This window comes from Pristiophorus japonicus, chromosome 22 (assembly GCF_044704955.1).
Source record: "Pristiophorus japonicus isolate sPriJap1 chromosome 22, sPriJap1.hap1, whole genome shotgun sequence".
NCBI lineage: Eukaryota > Metazoa > Chordata > Chondrichthyes > Pristiophoridae > Pristiophorus > Pristiophorus japonicus.
This window is the reverse complement of record NC_091998.1, coordinates 19,477,271-19,498,858: the sequence shown is the minus strand read 5'-3', so window position 1 is coordinate 19,498,858 and position 21,588 is coordinate 19,477,271. Positions and strand designations below refer to the sequence as shown.

Sequence of the window (21,588 nt, the reverse complement as noted above, 5' to 3'; positions counted from 1 at the left end):
ACCGTGCTCTCAACTCGATATTACTGTACTTCATAGTTAATAAGACGCAACATCAAGTACAGCAGTACAACACAAAATCAATACTGCGGATGCTGGAATCTGGAAAAAAACCCAGAAAATGCTGGAAATCTCAGCGGGTCAGGCAGCATATGTGGAGAGAAAAGCAGAGTTAATGTTTCGGGTCGATGATTCTTCATCAGAACTCTTATCAGAACTCGTCAGAAATACAGTAGATTGCATTATGCTTGTGTGTGTGCAGCGGGTGTGGAGGTGGTGGTGCAGTTTGAAAACAAACTGTGGTACACTTGAGGACAGAAAAGACATGTCCGGGAATATGAGCCAAGAAGTTTCAAATTCACCCTGACCACCAAGCGTGCTCTTTCGTTTTGTCAGTTTGCCGTAAACTGCATAGCTCCCAGCAGCAATGTTTAACAAGAATTTAAATACTAGCCCAATACCAGTGCCTGTAGCTGCAAGCAGTTTCCTACAAGTTCTTTTCTATTACTTGACAGATTGGAAGAATTAATCGGCAGCTGCTGTGCTTCTTTTTATTTAACATTGTAATGAATTATTGTTGGTGTCAGATTAATTTTCAGTTTGAAATTTATGACATACAATTCAATTCAAATGCAAAACAACCAACTCCTTAATGAAGGTGGTTACCTGCTGTTTATCTTGGAGCTCATTTTCTCTTCCGCACCCCCCCCCCCCCCAGCCCCCCCAACCACCTATTAACCCTTTGACATCTCCAGATCATTGTTATCGACTGAACATCCCATTGCCTTGTACGAGTTACTGTGGATGGAGAAATCAGTAGGATACTGACAGAATAAGGAGCTAATTTTCAGAAGAGTGACTGCTGGCAATGAGCTGGAAGCTGCACAGAAGCATTCTGCATAAATATCAGGTCCCAAATATGAAAAGTGCCATTCACCACAGCAGACCGAGGAGCTGATAGCGATAAGCACACTCGGCGAGTGTACAATAAAACTCCCTCAATCTGACAACATCGTAATATCACCTCACACTTCTCCGTTACATGTACTGGAAGTTCTAGCAGTTCATTCTGATGAATTAAATGCACCGCTGCCACTCTCTCTCCTCGCATTCCTTCTCCACCCTCCCTCTCGTTTTCCTCCCCAGTCTCTTTGTCTCATGCTCCACTCTATCTCTCTGCACTGTCTCTACTCTCTCTTCGCACTGACTCTACTCTCTTTCTCAATGATCCTTTTCCCAGCTGATTAAATCCCTTTTGCCATTGGACCAAGACCTTGCTTTGTCAAGCCTGTATGGTGGCTGGTGTGCAACTGCCACCCCCACATTAAAAGAAATCACGCACAGGCATCTTCCACCCTTTAAAATGAAGTTCAGGACCTGGAATGTCGGGCACCTTAGAACTCATATCAGTATGGAAGCAAGTCGCCCTCGACTCTGGGGGACTGCCTGAGAGAGAGAGAAATTCTAACATCCTGCACCTGCATTCTGTTCACCCACAGCGTGTTCAAACCAGAACAGACAGAGGACCTGATGGCAATAAACACACTCGGTGAGAGTACAATACAACTCTGACAACATCCGAATATCACTTTCAAGCCACATCACAGACCTCGCAATACCTGAAATTTCCACCCTCGCCGTTCTTGCCAATCTGTGGGGATTCCGATGAGAACAAAATAAAGCACTGGAATTGCATAATTACTTCATTTCGTTGGCAGCAGTCACATCCTTTTCAGAATGGGTGCTCCTAGTAAGGAGACTTCCACCACAGGGATGCCGCTTGGGAATTCGCGGGCTGCTGCCCCCGATTTTCCATCCACTAATTTTAACGGACAGAGAAACATGGGCTGTGCAACTGTGGATTTACAGTCTGTGCTCCTGGTGGGTGAGGCTCTGCACTGAGCATCCATCCAGAGGATTGGCCCTTGCAAACCTAGAAATTACTATCTGCAATATAACCATACAAGTTTGTAATAGTTTCTATGATATTCATGTGTCCTTAATGCTTCTATTAAAATACAAGGGCACCCTCAAAGCCTCCCTGATAAAGTGCAACATCCCCACTGACACCTGGGAGTCCCTGGCCAAAGACCGCCCTAAGTGGAGGAAGTGCATCTGGGAGGGCGCTGAGCAGCTCAAGTCTCGTCGCCAAGTGCATGCAGAACACAAGCGCAGGCAGCAGAAAGAGCATGCGGCAAACCAGTCCCACCCACCCTTTCCCTCAATGGCTATCTGTCCCACCTATGACTGGTACTGTGATTCTCATATTGGACTGTTTACCACCTAAGAACTCTTTTTTTTTTAGAGTGGAAGCAAGTCTTCCTCGATTCCGAGGGACTGCTTATGATGATGATTTAAAACAGACAGAAAAATGCTGTAAACATTAAGCATTCATTCACTAAAATCATAAAAACAATAATTTGATTATCCAATAAACTACAAAAATGATGCATTACACATACACTGTTGTACCGCTAACTGACATTGCATGCCTGACAATTGTAACAACGTTGTCATTTTTAACCTTTTAAATACCCTGAATTAAAGGGAGCAATAAGGTTGAGGTAAAACAAGAAATCTTAGGTGCTGAACTCTAGCTAATTGCTAACAAGCTATCACATTTTGAAGCCATTGATCATAATCTTAGTTCGTCTTCCATTCATCAATTTCTGATGAGCAGGCATGCTAGAATGATATAGAACATAACATAACATAAGAATTAGGAACAGAAGTAGGCCATCTAGCCCCTCGAGCCTGCTCCGCCATTCAACAAGATCATGGCTGATCTGGCCGTGGACTCAGCTCCACTTACCCGCCCACTCCCTATACCCTTAATTCCCTTATTGGTTAAAAATCTATCTATCTGTGATTTGAATACATTCAATGAGCTAGCCTCAACTGCTTCCTTGGGCAGAGAATTCCACAGATTCACAACCCTCTGGGAGAAGAAATTCCTTCTCAACTCGGTTTTAAATTGGCTCCCCCGTATTTTGAGGCTGTGCCCCCTAGTTCTAGTCTCCCTGACCAGTGGAAACAACCTCTCTGCCTATATCTTGTCTATCCCTTTCATTATTTTAAATGTTTCTATAAGATCACCCCTCATCCTTCTGAACTCCAACGAGTAAGGACCCAGCCTACTCAATCTATCATCATAAGGTAACCCTCTCATCTCCGGAATCAGCCTAGTGACTTGTCTCTGTACCCCCTCCAAAGCTAGTATATCCTTCCTTAAGTAAGGTGACCAAAACTGCACGCAGTACTCCAGATGCGGCCTCACCAATAACCCTATACAGTCCCTGCTTTTGTACTCCATCCCTCTCGCAATGAAGGCCAACATTCCATTCGCCTTCCTGATTACCTGCTGCACCTGCAAACTAACTTTTTGGGATTCATGCACAATAACCCCCAGGTCCCTCTGCACCGCAGCATGTTGTAATTTCTCCCCATTCAAATAATATTCCCTTTTACTGTTTTTTTTCCCAAGGTGGATGACCTCACATTTTCCGACATTGTATTCCATCTCCCAAACCTTAGCCCGTTCGCTTAACCTATCTAAATCTCTTTGCACCCTCTCTGTGTCCTCGACACAACCCGCTTTCCCACTAATCTGTGTGTCATCTGCAAATTTTGTTATGCTACATTCTGTCCCCTCTTCCAGGTCATCTATGTATATTGCAAACAGTTGTGGTCCCAGCACCGATCCCTGTGGCACACCACTAACCACTGATTTCCAACCCGAAAAAGACCCAGTTATCCCGACTCTCTGCTTTCTGTTAGCCAGTCAATTCTCTATCTATGCTAATACATTTCCTCTGACTCCGCGTACCTTTATCTTCTGCAGTAACCTTTTGTGTGGCACCTTATCGAATGCCTTTTGGAAATCTAAATACACCACATCCATCGGTACACCTCTATCCACCATGCTCGTTATATCCTCAAAGAATTCCAGTAAATTAGTTAAACGGGATTTCCCCTTCATGACTCCATGTTGCGTCTGCTTGATTGCACTATTCCTATCTAGATGTCCCTCTATTTCTTCCTTAATGATAGCTTCAAGCATTTTCCCCACTACAGATGTTAAACTAACCGGCCTATGGTTACCTGCCTTTTGTCTGCCCCCTTTTTTAAACAGAGGCGTTACATTAGCTGCTTTCCAATCCAATGGTACCTCCCCAGAGTCCAGAGAATTTTGGTAGATTATAACGAATGCATCTGCTATAACTTCCGCCATCTCTTTTAATACCCTGGGATGCATTTCATCAGGACAAGGAAATCCTCTTGCATTGTGTTGCTCCATAGCAATGCCAACACTGGGATTGCTGTTTTTACAACTCATTTGGAACTAGAGGATGGCTGCTTTTAATTTCTACTCCACTTGTCATTCTCCATTGATTTCTGATTTGAAGTGCGTACAGATGCAGTAATGGTGTAAATTGTTTGGAAGTACAGATATAATTTGAAGGTTTGTTGGGATTATTGATGTGTGTAATACTGATCGGTGTTTGCCCTTGTAGGAATGCATCAATCCTTGTTGTAATGCTACAAGCTGCAAATTCAAGGAGGGAGTGGAGTGTTCTGATGGGGAATGCTGCCGGAACTGCAAGGTACAAAGACAAGCGACCTGTAATTATCATTATTTATAGTAATAATATTGGTCCATCCATTTGAGGCTGTAACCAAGACTGACACTCTGGTGCCGTACTGAGGAAGTTGGATATGCCTTGTTTCTCATGAGACATTAACCATATGCCCCGTCTGCCTGTTCAGATGGATGTTAAAAATCACATGGCACAAGCAGAAAAAGAGTAGGGAATTCTTCTAACCCTAACCCTAAATGTAGTATTGCTCCCTTGCTTCCTCAACCAATATCTCCAAAACCTAGATGTTGGCTAAGAGTTTCTGCTTTTGTTGCAAAGGGTGATCTGGGCGCAAATTGCACTCAAAATTGCTTAGTTTTAAGAAGTGGGCTCAAGTTTCCGTTTGCTCATTTGCATATCACCGAATGTAAAATCTTCCATGAACCAGCACAATCGGGCAACATTTTAGAACATTTTTTTTTAAATATTTGCACTGAAAAATATTCCTTGATATATTTAAGAGAGGTAACTTGGTGCAGTTTGATTAACACAGCTGAAAATGGGTTTATCACATAAAATAAGCATTTTTAATCAGTCCATGATCTTTGCGTAATGTGATTTTTAAATAACTGAAAATTACTTTTAAAAACTATACAGAACCATTTACGAGTTACATTGGTGTACAGTAGTCAGTTTCTTAGTAAATTATAAAATAGTATTTAAAAGCTTTTAAAACTTGCCGATAAGTATCCTTGCGCCTTAAAAAAAAGCTTAATTTTAAGCCCCACTTCGAAGGCGCACAAACAGAAGCAAGTAGCAGAAACCTCACGACGGTGATTCATTCAATCTGGGGGCGTGGCCAGTTGTGGTCGGGTTCAGCTTCGAGTGCAATGTTTTTAAAACTAGTGCAAAAGATTGCAAAAAGCCAATTTGCGCTTGAAATTCCATGATCTTTTGCGCTGGTTTGGCTGATTTTGGGCGAATCAACCAAGCGAAAAGTCCTGCCCGATCTGGTCACTCATCTCGTTCCTGTGTGTGGCATATTCCTGGTATAGAATGGCTGCCTAGTTTACTCACACAACATAGTTAATACATTTCGAAATAAAATCATTGTTTGAAGTGCTGAATGAATGCATATATATCCCTATTACATTCTTATAGACACAACACTAATAATGTAGAATCCTTTCCACCAATCAGATTGTAAATCTCATTCCAGACGTTCAACCAGCTAGGTCACAGAGACCCAGAACCAATCAAATCCCAGTGTTATATCTAGATTATAAATAACCAATCACATTCGACTGAAAAATTTTGTCACTTTTGTATATAACATGTAACACTGAAAATAAAATTTATGGCAAGCACTTTTTTAAAAAAAAACACAACTCGAGGGGGCAAAAAAATCACAAACTTATTCATAATCTTGACGTCAACTACTGCCCTCCCCACTATGCTGGAGTTCTGAACTCCAGTCTATCACCCCCCACCCCCCCAAATACTTAATGATTTCCATCTGGTCAGTTAAGTCATGAGGCCCAATATAAACAAAACACACTGTCCCGATGGAAGGGACTGGGGTGGGAAGTTCTGTTGGGGGACAAAGAGAACTACATTGAAGGAGAAGTGAGAGAGATCCTTTTTTAGAATGGGGGGGGCCAAAAGAAAAAAAAAATGCCCTGTTGGGGTAGTGGAGAGAGACTGCCTTTGGACCAGGCTCCAAGTGGCTTTTGTTGATGGTCCATGTTTATGTGCGAATCATTTGCAAGTCAGAAATTTCTACTGATCCAGGGTCTTGTAATCTGTGCTCTCTGATGTGGTGACTGCATCTCACCATTGCTTTTTATGGGTATGCTTCAAATTAAAATATTTTATTCTGTCATTTGCTTTTTATGGGCATGCTTCAAATTAAAATAACTTGTTCTGTAATTTGTGAGTTGATTCTTAAGGTTGTCTATTTGCTTGTTTTAATTCAGATCAAACCAGCAGGACAAATTTGTAGGGCCTCACAGCACGACTGTGATCTGTCTGACTACTGCAATGGCGTGAGTGCTCAGTGTCCGGAAGATGCCTTCAGAATGAATGGTTCTCCCTGCAGCAACGGGGAAGGCTACTGCTACAATGGGCAGTGCCCTACTCATCAACACCACTGTGTTGCTCTATGGGGAGCAGGTACTTTATGCACATAATTCACTCACTTAATCTAAAATCACCAAAATGTTAACTGTCCATTATGCCTAGCATCTTCAACTACAATTGAGATTGATAGTGCTCCAATCTCTACATTCCATTATCACGTTCATATTTCAGTGTTGATTGGCATTTTTATATTTTACATTTCAAAAGAGCAACAGCTGCACTTTCAAGAGTTTTTTGGGCAGATTTAGTTTGTGGAGTAGCCTGTTCTGGATCTCAACAGCTAAACCAGCTTGTTGGCTTTCATGATAAGCTCGAGATACAGCAGATACAGTTTGAACCTCCCTTATCTGGCAACCTCGGGACCTGGCCTGTGCCGAATAAGGGATTTTGCTGGATAAAGGGAGGTCACGCCTGGGGCGCGGGGGGGGGGGGGGCCGCGCGAGGTCCATGCCCCTGGCGGGCCGAGTGTCGGCAGGCCCTCGGTAGACCGAGTGTCAGCGGGCCCCAAAGTCGGGGTGGTGGTCAGCTGCGTTCTGCGCATGCGCCCCTGGCCACCAGAATCATGCCGGACGAGGGGTGGTGCTCGATAAGGGAGTCCCGGAGAAGGGAGGTCCAACCTGTAATGTGTCTGCTTCAATGTCATTTAAAAAAAAATCTAATTTTATTTTTTCAGAGGCCACTCATCGCAAATTACAAATTCAAACAAGGAAACACTCAAACATGTAATTTTTAGAAATATTTTTAACTTTTTAATATGGTTTAATGTTTTATATTAGCTTCTGTTAAAACATATAAATAAATTTGACGCATGAGAAACCATTGGCAATGATGTTGTCACAATACAATTGTGCCATTCCACCCTACTAAGTTTAAATGTAATAATATAATTCACAATTCTCTTTAGCATGCCAATCTGCCTCAAGTTAACAACCAAAATCCCTTCATTTATTATTTGGAAGCTGTTAGGTTTCCGATTTCTTATAAATGTCAACAAGGAATTCTGTTCCAACAGCCATTGTGCCACCACGCTGGCTCACTTTATTTAGTATATCTCCGTTCCACTTTCTAATATCAAGCATTTGAAATTTATAGCAAGTTAGATTGATAATGCTGTAAGATCGAATCTACTAATCGCACATGGTGGGAATATATATTCTGAAAACAGCAAAGACGAGTCCAAAAAGAAAGCGCTCAGTGATTATTATGCTTGAAGAAAAAAATTGAAGAGTTTCGATAGGTGCTAATATAGTAGGTCAAAGGCAGTAATGGAAGAGATAGAATGGATGGGATGAAATCCAAAAACTATGCAGAAACATAGGAACATCCTCAAATCTGCTCCTGTTCCATTGCCATAACTTCACTGGAAATACAGCAAGTTACAGCAGTGGAACAGGAACTGCTCCGAGGAAATCCCCAGCCTTGTCTGAAACCAGATTAACAATAGCATTGGCATAAAATGGTGAGACACATTCCAAGGAGGTTCTCTTGGCCAATGTCAGCAGAATACATCCACTTCACTACATGCACAAATTCAGGACTTGCGCAGACTTGGCAGAGATGCTCTCAAAATGGAAGTATTTTCAAACCAAGTTGATATAATGATGACTTTGTGCCCATCATTCATAATACTCACATCAAGCTACTTGCTGTTTTGCAAAATCTCCAATAAGTGTAATCTGTCATTTCTTTTTTATGTGAATTTATTAATTAAACTCAGCAGACTTATTGGGTAAAATAAACATTTTCTCTGGTATTGTACAGGTGCAATGGTGGCACATGATGACTGCTTTCAGCATAATGTGAGAGGAGATAAATATGTTCATTGCAAAACGACTAAAAACGGTTATGAAGCCTGCCGGGGAAAGTAAGTATAAACAACTTTTTTAATGCAGCCATTGGCGGCCGTGCCTTCAGCTGCCTAGGCCCTGAGCTCTGGAATTCCTCCCTAAACCTCTCCACCTTTCCTCCTTTTTAAGTTGCTCCTTAAACCTCTTTGACCAAGCTTTTTGGTCACCTGTCCTAATATCTCTATGTGGCTTGGTGTCAAATTTGGTCAGATAACACTCCTGTGATGCGCCTTGGGGCATTTTACTACATTATAAGTGCTATATAAATGCAAGTGATGCTGAGGGAACTCAAACTGAACTGATATTATTGGTGAGTAGGTGTCACTTGATAGCACTATTGATGACGACTTCCAGCACTTGACTGATTGAGATGATAGTACTGTACTTATCTGGGTTACATTTATTGTGTTCTTTGTGGATAGGACATACCTGGGCAATCTTCCATATTGTTGAGTACATTCCAGTGTAATAGCTGTACTGGAACAGTTTGACTAGGAGAGCAGCTAGCTCTAGTGCACCGATCTTCAGCATTACAGATGGGATATCACCAGGGCCCATAGCCTTTGCTGTGTGTAGTGCTTAATGGCACGTGGAATCAACTGAATTGGCTGGACATTGGCATCTATGATGGAATCTTAAGAAGAGACTAAGTACTTTTAGCTGCAGACACTTAAGCCTTGTCTCTTGCACTCACATGCTGGACTCTGATTGAGGATGCTGATGTGATTATTTTTTTCTCAGCTGAAGGATAAGTGTACTGGCTGGCTGTTGGGGTCCATTGTGTGCCACTTGGGATTAAGGTGACCTTGCATCACCTGCCGATTCCTCCGATGGCTCTAAAACTGTGTCAGACTCTGATGTTGTGGCTGGATAGTCCTTCCAAATTTCTGATACCTGTGCTGTTATTTGTGCAGGAGAGCTAGATGATCCATCTGTGGCATTGCACTGACTGACAGCAATCTCAACCACGCCTTCTCCAGCCATGCCCCTAATGCTGAGCACTCTTGTAACATAACTGCTAATCTGCATGGAAACAGATCTGAAGGCAGCAATGAGGTCTACAAGGCCACGAGAGAGTCTCTTCTATATTGGAACCCAAAGCCTCCATGGCCACAGGGATAAGCATTCATAAGTTATTGCAACCTGTGCCTCTGAGGACACGTGTTGAGAAATGTTTATGTTCCGATGTTTAGTGCATTGCTTAGAAATTATAGGGAAATAATAGTAAAGCTACATACATTTCAAGAAATTACTATAAACTGTTAACTAGAAACCACTTGAGTTCTGGGTATTGACCACATGGGCAATTAAAAAGCTAGGTCGAGAAAATGTCATCCTTTTCAATTCAATTCTCCATGAGAGGTTTATTCTTTTTGCAGGGATATAAAATGTGGTAAAATGCACTGTGTCGGAGGAAACAAGTTTCCAGTCACTCAAGCAAAGTATGAACTGAAACTATTCCAGAACAAATTGTGTAAAATTGCGACAGTGAATGAACAGAGTGAAGTAACTGCTGACCCTGGACTCGTACCTTCTGGGACAAAATGTGGAGATGGGATGGTAAGAAATGATAACAGTAACTATCATGAGCAATCTTTCTGAAAGAATTTCTTGGGTTAGAAATAGCACAGGGGAACGATCCCTGCACCGGAACAGATGGAAATTGGGCCTCGAGCCTCATTTAAATTGGACTGGTGAGCTGCGGGCAGTTGCTACATTCAATGTTCCATCTTTCAGATGACCTTTTAGACCAAGGCCCTGTCTGCCTGTTCATGGCACAATTTGAGGAAGAGAAGGGAGTTCTTGACCAACAGTCCTCCCTCAATCAAAATGTATATTAATTGGTCAGTCATTCATTTGCTGTGTGTGGTACCTTGCTTTGTGCAAACTGTCTGCTGCATTTGCCTACATAACAACCGTGACTGCATTTCAAAAGTAATTCTTTGGATGTGAAGCACTTGGGAACGTCCTGAATACATTAGAAAGCATTATATAAATACAGGTTCTTTATTTGTGATTTCTCTTTTGCTAACCTGCTGGGTGAGAGAAAGCAATGTTTCAGTACAGATAGATTGTGATTCTTGCTATGTTATAATCTAAACCACCCACTAGTCAATAATGAGGCACTTCCTATAATACATACCTGTAGCAATATATATATATATATATATATATCCTACACAAAAATATTTTGTTACGTGTCCTATGATGCTTTAGATTTTATTGGCAAGTTCTTCACTTATGATTTTTGGGCATGTGACTGGTCAGATCTTGCATTGTTTTACAAAATATATTTTATTTGTCTTGTTACAGGTCTGCTACAGTGGTCGGTGCCAGAGTCTTCTACTTTATGGATCAAGAAACTGTTCAGGCAAATGCAATAACCATGGGGTATGGCTCTTGCAGAATTATTTCTCCATTTTTCATCAATGCAAGCTACTTTTTAGCATTAGCTGCCCAGAGGGAGATTTTATAGAGGTGTTCATAATTGTGAAGGGTTTTGATCGTGTAAATAAGGAGAAACTGGTTCCACTGGCAGGAGTCACAGAATTAAGATCATTGGCAAAAGTACCAGAGGGGAGATGAGTTTTATTTTTATGCTGTGAGATGTTATGATCTGGAATTCAATGCCTGAGGGTGGTGGAAGCAGATTCAATAGTAGCTTTAAAAAGGGAGTTGGATATATATTTGAAGGAGAAATATGTGCAGGGCTATGAGGAAAGAGCAGGGAGTGGGACTAATTGGACAGCTCTTTCAAAGAGCCAGCACAGGCACGATGGGCCAAATGGCATCCTTCTTTGGGTATGATTCGATGTGTAAAGTTGATTTTAGCTTCTGTTGGTGAGACTAAATCACTTTAATTGATGTATTAACTATATTACTGAGAGTAACAGCGAGTAACTCTTGCATTGAGAAGCTGCACATAGCACTGTGTAACACATCTGTGTATTTCATTGAGGTGATGGTTATTTTCATGAATTTATTCCCTATCAGGTGAGATTCCAATTGTTGCTAACCTTCTGAATTATTTTTAAGGTTTGTAATCACAAGCGAGAATGTCACTGTGATCCAGGTTGGGCGCCGCCATATTGTGTTACACGAAATGGTGGCTTACCAGCAGGTAAGAATCCAACCAACCACACAGAAATAAGGTGACTCTACATGTACACAAACCTTTATACGTATCTCCAAGTAATAGCTACCCACATCTTTAAATGGGTTATGTTGTAGACCTATTAATTTTCTACACAATTACTTTACATCCAGTTCCCATGCAAACTGTAACTGTTGATTTTTAAAAATAAATTGTAAATCTAGAGATTATTGAATTTATTTCATGTGATTAGCCAACTCATTATTTGTTTATGGAAATTATTTTTGGATAATATTCATTCCATAACACACACATGCATTTTAGAATAAAAATTATACGTCCCTAAAAATGTCCATTTTCACCAAAACCAAAAAGTCCAGTTACTGTTGGTCAGATTGTAACATGACAATTTTAAAATTTATTCCCGTACTAATTGTCACACAAGATACGTTTTCCTTTGTATTTTATTTTTTAAAGGTGTATATTGCAAAAACTTAATTGTTCAATCCTAAATGTTTTAAAGACTAAATTTAATTCAAAATGTCTGAATTTCAAGGAATTGATTTGAAGATTCACTTTAATTGTGTCCTGCTCCTATGATATGGATTTCTGCACAACTGGCATCCACGCCATTTTATGATCCCCTGGTAGAAACACTCTCTTCCACTCTGTGCCGTTTAGTTCCTGTGCCTGAGGCAGTTAATTGGATATGAATCTAACCCCTCCTGTGATGGGGGCTGGGGCAAGTGTTCCACTCCTTGACCTGATGGGCTAAGAGAAAAATTCTGCTTCTCTCCCTCCAATTTTTTTCATCCTGTCCCTCCTCAACTTTCTCATTCTGTATGTGTGGATGTACTTGCCTCTTTCCTCACATTTAGACTGAGATCGGCAGCTCATTGTGTGAAAAATCACGAGTAAACTCGTGTTGTACCACCGCATAACATGGAGTGTTGACTGCGTGCAACAAAGGTTTTTTTTGTTTTCTACACACAATCCCAGTTATTTTTGTCGTCCATTAGCAAGGCTTCTAGGAAGTTGTGTTATAGCCTTTAATCTGCCTTTTGTTTGTATAGCTTAAAGTGCACTGTGTACTTGCAGAAATGAATTAATTTACAATTTTCTTTTCAGTGGGAAATGCTGCCACAATCATCATTATTTCAGTGGTCCTGCCCTTCATCATTTTACTTATCCTAATAAGTGGTGCACTTCTGTATTATAAAAGATGCCTAATGAAGAAATATACAAACAAAATGTGAGTACTGAATGAGAACTCATTTTTTCCTTACTTCAGTCACTGTTACTGAACACTTTTTTAAAAATATTTTTTTTAAATCCTGTGTTATTCGCTCGTGTGTCAGGGGTTTTATTGTTGCAAGTGTATCTCTCTATATCACAGGAGTTAGCTGGGTCTGGTTAAAACAACAAGAATGCTTTCGCTCTTTCAGATAATTTGGGGAAATATGGCCAGTAGCGTATTTCCATAAACATGAGTACTTCATCAAATGCATTTGTCTGAATGAGTAAAGATTATATAAACAAGTTAACTGGAACATTTTACAGTGATTCAGGAATGGTGTATAAAGTGAATGCAAAGTTTGAATTTTGACCCATCAGAAGTGGGTTTGAATCATCTATGTAGTAATCCTGACATAACTCTATTAAAGTGTTCTATTGATGCAAATTAACTAATCTTCACACCTGCACATTACAAGGGGAACCAAAGCCACATGTAAATCACAACCTTTAGTCTTCATTTTTGCTTTCCATTTTAAAAACATATTTGTTTAAAATTCTAATTCTGTGGTCAATCTGTATAGTAGAGTTGCACAATAATTGTTTTCTGTAAAGAACTGTGGGTATATGTCATTGAGGACTTGGTAGTTTAGTTGAGATCAGTGTTGTTCAATTGAAGTCACTGACTAACCAAAGGCATAACTGCAGCAACACCATTGTGGTCACATGCACTCATTTTAGTAGAAAACGCCCTACATGCCATACGGGTAAATGTATTTCATATGTGTAAAAATGATTAACCAACATCTACCATCACTCAGCGTGAAACTTTGCAGTCTTCTTTCAAAAAAGTTTGGCATTCTGGCATGAATTTATCACACAGCACATCTTAATGCAACTTTTAGATTGTTGCCCAAAAGTTGAGAGTGCAACTTCGACTTCATCAGTGACTATTGCCACAGCAAGATGCCCCAGACCAGCCCTTGCTCCGCATGCAGTACGCAGTCGGATGCTGCTTGCGCTTTGCCTTGTTGGAGCTGCTCATTGTTGCTTGGTTTCTTCAGCCGGTCTGTGATGATTATTCCAATTGGTCGAGCTGATCACAATCACAGCTCCCCTCACCATGCAATATTATCAGTCTTACCAAAGTGCTGAAGTATGGCGTGTTCACCTCTGCAACACAACTTTTTAGTAGTATAAGCGGTAATCAAGGAATTAAAACATACACAACGATCAAGAACTCTTTTTTACACACACACACACACTCTACTTTTCATCTTGCCATTTTACCAATAATAGTTCAAGTATTGTGTGAATATATATATTATTACTCACTTTTTATTTACTAATCAAAATATAATTATCCACTTCTCAATTCCCAATTAGCCACATATGACTAACATCTCAAAACAACACCTTTTCTCAATGGCATTATTTTCAACTCTGGCTGAAAAAAAAGTGATCAGGAGGGGTTGAATTTGCACTATGTAAATTTAGGAAGGAATTCATCTGGGTAGAATTACAATTAAAATTTTAACTTGTTTATATTCTACAGATAATGCCTTTGTTAGAAAGTAGCAGCTACCAGAATTTCATACCGCATTTTGCAGTTTCACCCTACGAGAGTAGTAATTCAACAACAAAATTGCCTAGGCTATGGTGCAGCTCGCGAAGTAGAGAGAAGGTCAATTTTAAAAATGGTGATTAATTTGGGTTTAAATGTTGGGCATAAATTTTTCATTTCAATCTCATTGCAGACCAATAAAATGCAGTTCATCAGGTGGTTTGTCAAATCCAATGTTTGTCGAAGGGAAGCACAAAACCAACTCTAAAGTAGTGTATCCTAGCAACAGGAGTCCACATGTGAAACATTCGCTACTTGTTGCTTCAAACGATGATCAGCGATTGCAGATCACGGTGATACCCAATCGTCCACCACCTCAGGTAAATCCATCACCATGATGTACTCAACATTTTCCTGTTGGTTCCAGTATCACTTCTACTATATTTAATCACAGTCTGCTTCCATGACACAGTTACATCATGCATTAAGTACAATTGTGTACTCTTCTACAAATCCTTCAGTGGTAAAATCCTCTATACAATCCAGGTCCTTCCAAAAACTTCAACACCGCTCCCATATTTAAGCTTTTGTAATGACTCTTCTATATTCTATATTCCTGCACAAGAAAGAAGAAAATCTTGTTGTCTGACGATCCTTTTCTCACCTCTAGCCTCCAACCTGTCGCACTTTTTTGTCTTTATTTTATTTTATCAATTCGACTGTAGTCATTACTCCTGTAAACTTTCTTCTCTTGTTCAAGTTTCAAATATGCCATTCGCACTTCCCCACCTCCCCACTGTTGAAATCAAGACATTGCATTCAGCACCTCAAATAACAATTTCATTTATGTAGCACCTTTTTATGTAGTAAAACAACCCAAAGCACTTGATAGGAGCGTTGTCAAACAAAATTTTATAGAGTCACATAGAAATATTGGGACAGGTGACCGAAAGCTTGGTGAAAGAGGTAGATTTTCAGGAGTGTCTTAAAGGAGGAGGTGAACAGGTTTAGGGAGGGAATTCCAAGCTTAGGGCTTAGACCTCTGAAGGCACAGCTGACAATAGAAGGGCGAAAGAAATCAGGTATGCACAAGAGTTCAGAATTGGAGGAATGCAGAGTTCTCAGGAGGGTTGTAGGGCTGGAGAGGGTTACAGAGATAAGGAGGAGTAAGGCCACTGGGATTTGAAAGGATGAGAATTTTAAATTTGAGGCATTGCTGGCCCAGGACCGGATGTAGGTCAACGCGCATAAGGGTAATGGTGAATGGGACTTGGTGTGAGTAAGGATATGGACAGCAGAGCTTTGGATGAGCTAAACTTTACGGAGGGTGGAAGATGGAAGGCCAGCCAGGAGAGCACTGGCATAGTTGAGTCTGGAGGTAACGAAAGGGTGGCTGAGTGTTTCAGCAGCAGATGGGCAGAGGCAGGGGTGGAGACGGGCGATATTAAGCAGTCTTGGTGATGGGGAGGATTATGGGGTCAGAAGCTCAGATCAAGTTCAGATAGGACAACGAGATTGCAAAGAGCCCGGTTCAGCCTCAGGCAGTGGCCAGGGATGAGGATGGAATTGGTGGCCATTGAACTCCATACTTCATTCAGACTTCCTTTTCTCTTATAATTTATAAGCTTTTAATACACAAGCTCAGCATCATCTGACCACTTCTCTTTTCAAACCTCATGGTATCCTGGACTTATGGGCCATAGTCCTTCACTTGTACTTTAAAATTATTGAGAAATACAAGACCTGAAGAAGGAACAAGTTGGATATGCTAAATGACCTCTTCTCATGCCTTGCTTTATGTTTTTAAAGCTCCAGATACTTGCTGCATTCTAAAGCTGTTTTCTCCTTGAAAGTGAGGGCAACATCTATTCGGTTACTTGGTATATTTATCTTGAGGTAGCATAATTGCCCCACAAACAGCTATAGTTTACTGATGGCCGCTCTGTACACAGAATACATAGATCTAATGAGTCTCGAACATGTTTTCTGTTTATATCATAAATGCTTACAATAAATGTTATTGTCTCGAAAGCATTAGAGTACGAAGACAATGTTATGCAATTACATCAATGTCATTATAAGATTGATGTGATGAGAAAATGGTGTTGGTTTTGTAGTTGTCATGCTATGATTGTAGGCCATTGGATTCTTTAAATCTTGTTCATTGGTGTCAGTATAGTTGCTAAAGTTGCATATGGATGACTGGTAAACAGATCTTGGAACTCCATATTAAGCTTCTTCTCAGCCTTCTGAAAAATAGTTGCACAATAACTGTTCATAATATGCATACTTGAGGAAATGAAAAGTATGTTTGGTAATCTAAAATCAGTTAATGAATTGGGAAAAAAACACATGACCAATATCCTAGATATGTCAGAATAAGTTATTAATCCAGATAAAATCCTAATGAGTAAAAGTTGAATTGATAGGATATTATAAATTAAGTTTCAACTATCTGCCTGAGTTGATTTTATTTGGTCTTTTTTTACTTCCTTGTAGCCTCCAAAACCAGCCCCCCTCAAGAGTTTTTCTACAAGCACTACAGCAAAACCTCTGCAGGTATAATAATGTCACGTATAAAGTCTTTGCTGTGAATTTATTATAAATACATACTGGCTATTTTTTGGTAAGCAACTGTTGATTTATCATTTGATAAACCCGTAGTTATCAGGTTTATCAAATGATAAATCAGCATTTTATTATAATAAAAACAGAAAATGCTGGAAATACTCAGCAGGTCAGGCAGCTACAGTTGAGAGGGAAACAGATGACCTTTTTTCAGAACTTATTTCAGATTTGCAGCATCCGCAGTATTTTTCTTTTATAATCGTTTTACTATTCGGTGTGGAGTTGAGAGTGCCCAATCTGCATTCACAGTCACTACTGGCAAAATAAGAAGGCCCACAACCATTTCCTAGAAATTTCACTGCATTACTTAAAGGTTCTTTGGGCGAATTTCAAAACTGTGGTTTAATATTTTCAGAGGATGGTTATAAACTACTTGTGTTTCACTCTACCAGTTTGTTATGACCTTGACCCCTCAATGAGATTTCTGCCTTATAGCCAATTGGGTATCCACTATCTATTTAATGGGGCTAAAATTCCGCCTCACCGGGTCCGTACGAAGTGCGCACGGACCCGGCGAGGCCACACAAAAGCCGGCCTTCGGGGCGCGATGCACATGCGCCAAAAACCGGCTTTTCCAATCTGTCAAGTTTTGTCTTGACAGATCGAACGCTTCCCTGCAGAAAGGACATTTGCACGGCCGAGATTGGGCTATTCGCCCATACTCATGCCCAGCAAATGTCCTTCAAACTCTTGCGCCTGGTCAGCGTAAGAGTTTTAAAACATAGAAAAATGTAATTTAAAAACACATTTTTATGTTTAAAAACCCTGTCCGTGAAGGTAAGTTTATTTTAAACCGTATTTAAATACATTAAAAAAAATTCCAAAAAATAAATATTTTTTCCAAAACATTTAATTAACTTTAATTTCAATTAATTTTAAATATGTAAGGTGTTTTATTTATTATGTTGTGTTTGGGTGTTTTTCTCATTGATAGTAATGGAACTCGCACAAACGGTGTTCCCATTATTATCGATGAGAATAGTGCATCGTGATTGGTTGTCCAGGCCCATGTGACCCCAGCTTGGACTTACATACCTCAAAGACAGGTCCCCATGCGATGCGCAGCGAATCTAGGCCTCTGACCGGGATCCTACGTTTCTCCGGGACCACCAGGTAGATTCGAAGATTTTTTTCGGGTCGGAGGCGTTCATACGAAGGAAGCCTCAGACCTCAATTTTTGGCCCAATGAGTTTAAGTGAACATTTGGAGTTGCTACCATACTTTCAGTCTATATTTCATGGATCCTAAAAGTGAAACTGGATTCAGTACTGCAACTGAAGGCTTAAGCAGTTATAAGAACCAACAATGTTACTATTTCCCCATTCTCTCTCTACTAAAATTCAGATACTCTGTCCAATTGACTGGATCTCCCCCCTCACCAGAGTGAGAGTGAGCATGAGTCCATTCCTGGGCAGAGCATACCTGCCTGTGTATGAACTCATCAACCCAGCCAAGTTGTAAAAATCTCCGATGGTCACAATCGTATTCATTTGTGCATGTTTAGCTGGCTTTATTGTGATCATTTTTTTATCAAACAAAATCTTTTGAACAGGATTAAATTAGAACAGGAAATTAACATTTTTCTTTCTGACCCTAGCACAAAATCGTAAAGCCGAGTGCACCACCTCCAATCCCTTCTTCCAAACCAGGTCCACCCCTGCGTGTGCCGGTGAGTGTCAAAAGTCTAGTCCATTTGTTTGATTATAATTTTTCATTGGGTTTTAAAGTATGATTGATACAAAATAGGGTAACACTCATTTGTGAATATTCAGTCCCTCGTGCTTATGAAATAACGCAAATAAGAACATAAGAAATAGAAGCAGGAGTCGGCCATTTGGCCCCTTGAGCCTGCTCGCCATTTAATAAGATCATGGCTGATCTGATCATGGACTCGGCTCCACTTTCCTGCCTGCTCCCCATAACCCTTTACTCCCTTATCGCTCAACAATCTGACTATCTCCGCCTTAAATATAATCAATGATCCAGCCTCCACAGCTCTCTGGGGCAGAGAATTCCATAGATTTGTAACCCTCCGAGAAGAAATTTCTTCTCGACTCAGTTTTAAATGGGCGGCCCCTTATTCTGAAACTATGTCCTCTAATTTTTGATTCTCCTATGAGTGGAAATATCCTCTCTGCATTCACCTTGTAGAGCCCCCTCATTATCTGTTTCAATAAGATCACCTCTCATTCTTCTAAACTCCAATGTGTATAGACCCTACTCAATCTATCCTCATAAGTCAACCCCCTCATCTCCACAATAAACCTAATGAATCTTCTCTGAACAGCCTCCAAAGCAAGTATATCCTTCCTTAAATACGGAGACCAAAACTATACGCAGTACTCCAGGTGTGGCCTCACCAATACCCTGTACAGTTGTAGCAGGACTTCTCTGCTTTTATACTCCATTCCCCTTGCAATAAAGGCCAACATTTCATTCGCCGTCCTGATTACTTGCTGTACCTGCATACTAACTTTTTGTGTTTCATGCACAAAGACCCCCAGGTCTCTCTGTACTGCAGCACTTTGCAATTTTTCTCCATTTTAAATTATAATTTGCTTTTCTATTATTTCTGCCAAAGTGGATAACCTCGCATTTTCCCACATTATACTCCATCTGCCAATTTTTTGCCCACTCATTTAATCTGTCTATATCCCTTTGCAGATTTTTTGTGTCCTCACAATTTGCTTTCCCACCCAGCTTTGTAACATCAGCAAACTTGGTTGCATTACACTCGGTCCCTTCATCCAAGTCATTAATATAGATTGTAAATAGTTGAGGACGCAGCACCGATCTCTGTGGCACCCCACTAGTCACTGTTTGCCAACCGGAAAATGATCCATTTATCCCGATTCTCTGTTTTTTGTTAGTTAGCCAATCCTCTATCCATGCTAATATTTACCCCCAACCCCGTGAGCTTTTATCTTGTGCAGTAATCTCTTATGTGGCCTTATCGAATGCCTTCTGGAAATCCAAATACACCACATCCACTGATTCCCCCTTATCCACTCTGCTCGTTACATCTGCAAAGAACACCAGCAAATTGTCAAACATGATTTCCCTTTCATAAAACCATGCTGACTCTGCTTGATTGAATCATGCTTTTCCAAATGTCCCGCTACTGCTTCCTTAATAATGGACTCCAGCATTTTCTCCAACGACAGATGTTAGGTTAACTGGTCTATAGTTTCCTGCTTTTTGTCTGCCTCCTTTTTTTAAATACTGCACTACTGGTGAAGTATCACCAGATTAAGGGCCCAAGTTTCGGGCCGCGCTTAGAACGGCGCAGCCCTGACCTGGGCGCCCGTTTTTCGTGCCACAAAGTGCGCCTAAAAAAATCTTACCTATTCTCTGGTTCCCTGCAGGTCCTCTGGAGCTGGGCGCGGCACAGCACAAGCTGAAAACAGTGCCGGGATCTCTGCACATGCGCGCTATAGTGGGCGCGCATGTGCAGTAACTCCAGGCGCCCAAAACTGTGTGGGAGGGGCCCGAAGCATGCAGCCCCTAGCCCTGGCCGAATAGCCTCACTGGGGCTGCGTGGATAAGGCTGCCTCCCACTCCCAGCTCCTGCTTCCTCCCGGCCGGACCTGACCCGCGCCCCCCCCCCGCGCCCCCCCCCACCCCCCACCCGACTGACGCTCCGCTCCCCCGCCCCCGCTCCCCCCCCAACCCGATCTCCGCTCTCCCCTCACCCTCCCCGGCCCCTCGACCCTGGAGCCGACGCCACCTACCTGTAAATCCGGTGCTGGGCCTAAGTCTTGGGCCCGGCCCATTCAGCCTCCCTCTCCTTTCTCCCTCCCTTCCTTCTTCCCATCCCTCCCTTCCTTCTTCCCCTCCTCTCTTCTCCTCCCACCCCCTCCCTCTATTCCCCTCCCACCCCCCTCCCTCTCTTCCCCTCCCTCTCTCCCTCCCTCTCTCTCTCCCTACCTCTCTTCTTCCCTTCCCCCCCCTCCCTTCTCCCCCCCCCTCCCTCCCTTCTTCCCCCCCTCCCTCCCTTCTTCCCCCCCTCCCTCCCTTCTTCCCCCCCTCCCTCCCTTCTTCCCCCCCCTCCCTCCCTTCTTCCCCCCCTCCCTCCCTTCTTCCCCCCCTCCCTCCCTTCTTCCCCCCTCCCTCCCTCCTTCTTCCCCCCCTCCCTCCCTTCTTCCCCCCCTCCCTCCCTTCTTCCCCCCCCTCCCTCCCTTCTTCCCCCCCCCTCCCTCCCTTCTTCCCCCCCCTCCCTCCCTTCTTCCCCCCCCTCCCTCCCTTCTTCCCCCCCTCCCTCCCTCCCTTCTTTCCCCCCTCCCTCCCTTCTTTCCCCCCCTCCCTCCCTTCTTCCCCCCCTCCCTCCCTTCTTCCCCCCCCTCCCTCCCTTCTTCCCCCCTCCCTCCCTTCTTCCCCCCCTCCCTCCCTCCCTCCTTCTCTCCCCTCCCTCCCTTCTCCCCCCCCCCTCCCTTCTCCCCCCATCCCTCCCTTCTTCTTCTCCCTTCTTCCCCCCCCTCCCTCCCTTCTTCCCCCCCCCCTCCCTCCCTT

General features: G+C 42.0%; 1 protein-coding gene across 4 annotated transcripts in view; it reads left to right on the top strand.

Moving 5' to 3' along the window:
- The window catches only part of adam8a (ADAM metallopeptidase domain 8a), a 53,060-nt gene that overhangs the window by 23,841 nt on the left and 7,631 nt on the right, over positions 1–21,588 (top strand). For 3 of the 4 annotated variants that reach the window (XM_070865732.1, XM_070865728.1, XM_070865731.1), the window contains 10 exons: positions 4,512–4,601; positions 6,551–6,746; positions 8,475–8,577; positions 9,940–10,120; positions 10,874–10,951; positions 11,597–11,681; positions 12,783–12,906; positions 14,645–14,831; positions 16,951–17,010; positions 18,677–18,748. In XM_070865732.1, coding sequence (XP_070721833.1) covers positions 4,512–4,601; positions 6,551–6,746; positions 8,475–8,577; positions 9,940–10,120; positions 10,874–10,951; positions 11,597–11,681; positions 12,783–12,906; positions 14,645–14,831; positions 16,951–17,010; positions 18,677–18,748 — 1,176 coding nt within the window. The remainder of the gene's footprint in view (positions 1–4,511; positions 4,602–6,550; positions 6,747–8,474; positions 8,578–9,939; positions 10,121–10,873; positions 10,952–11,596; positions 11,682–12,782; positions 12,907–14,644; positions 14,832–16,950; positions 17,011–18,676; positions 18,749–21,588) is intronic. The other variant, XM_070865729.1, reaches the window with a different exon arrangement.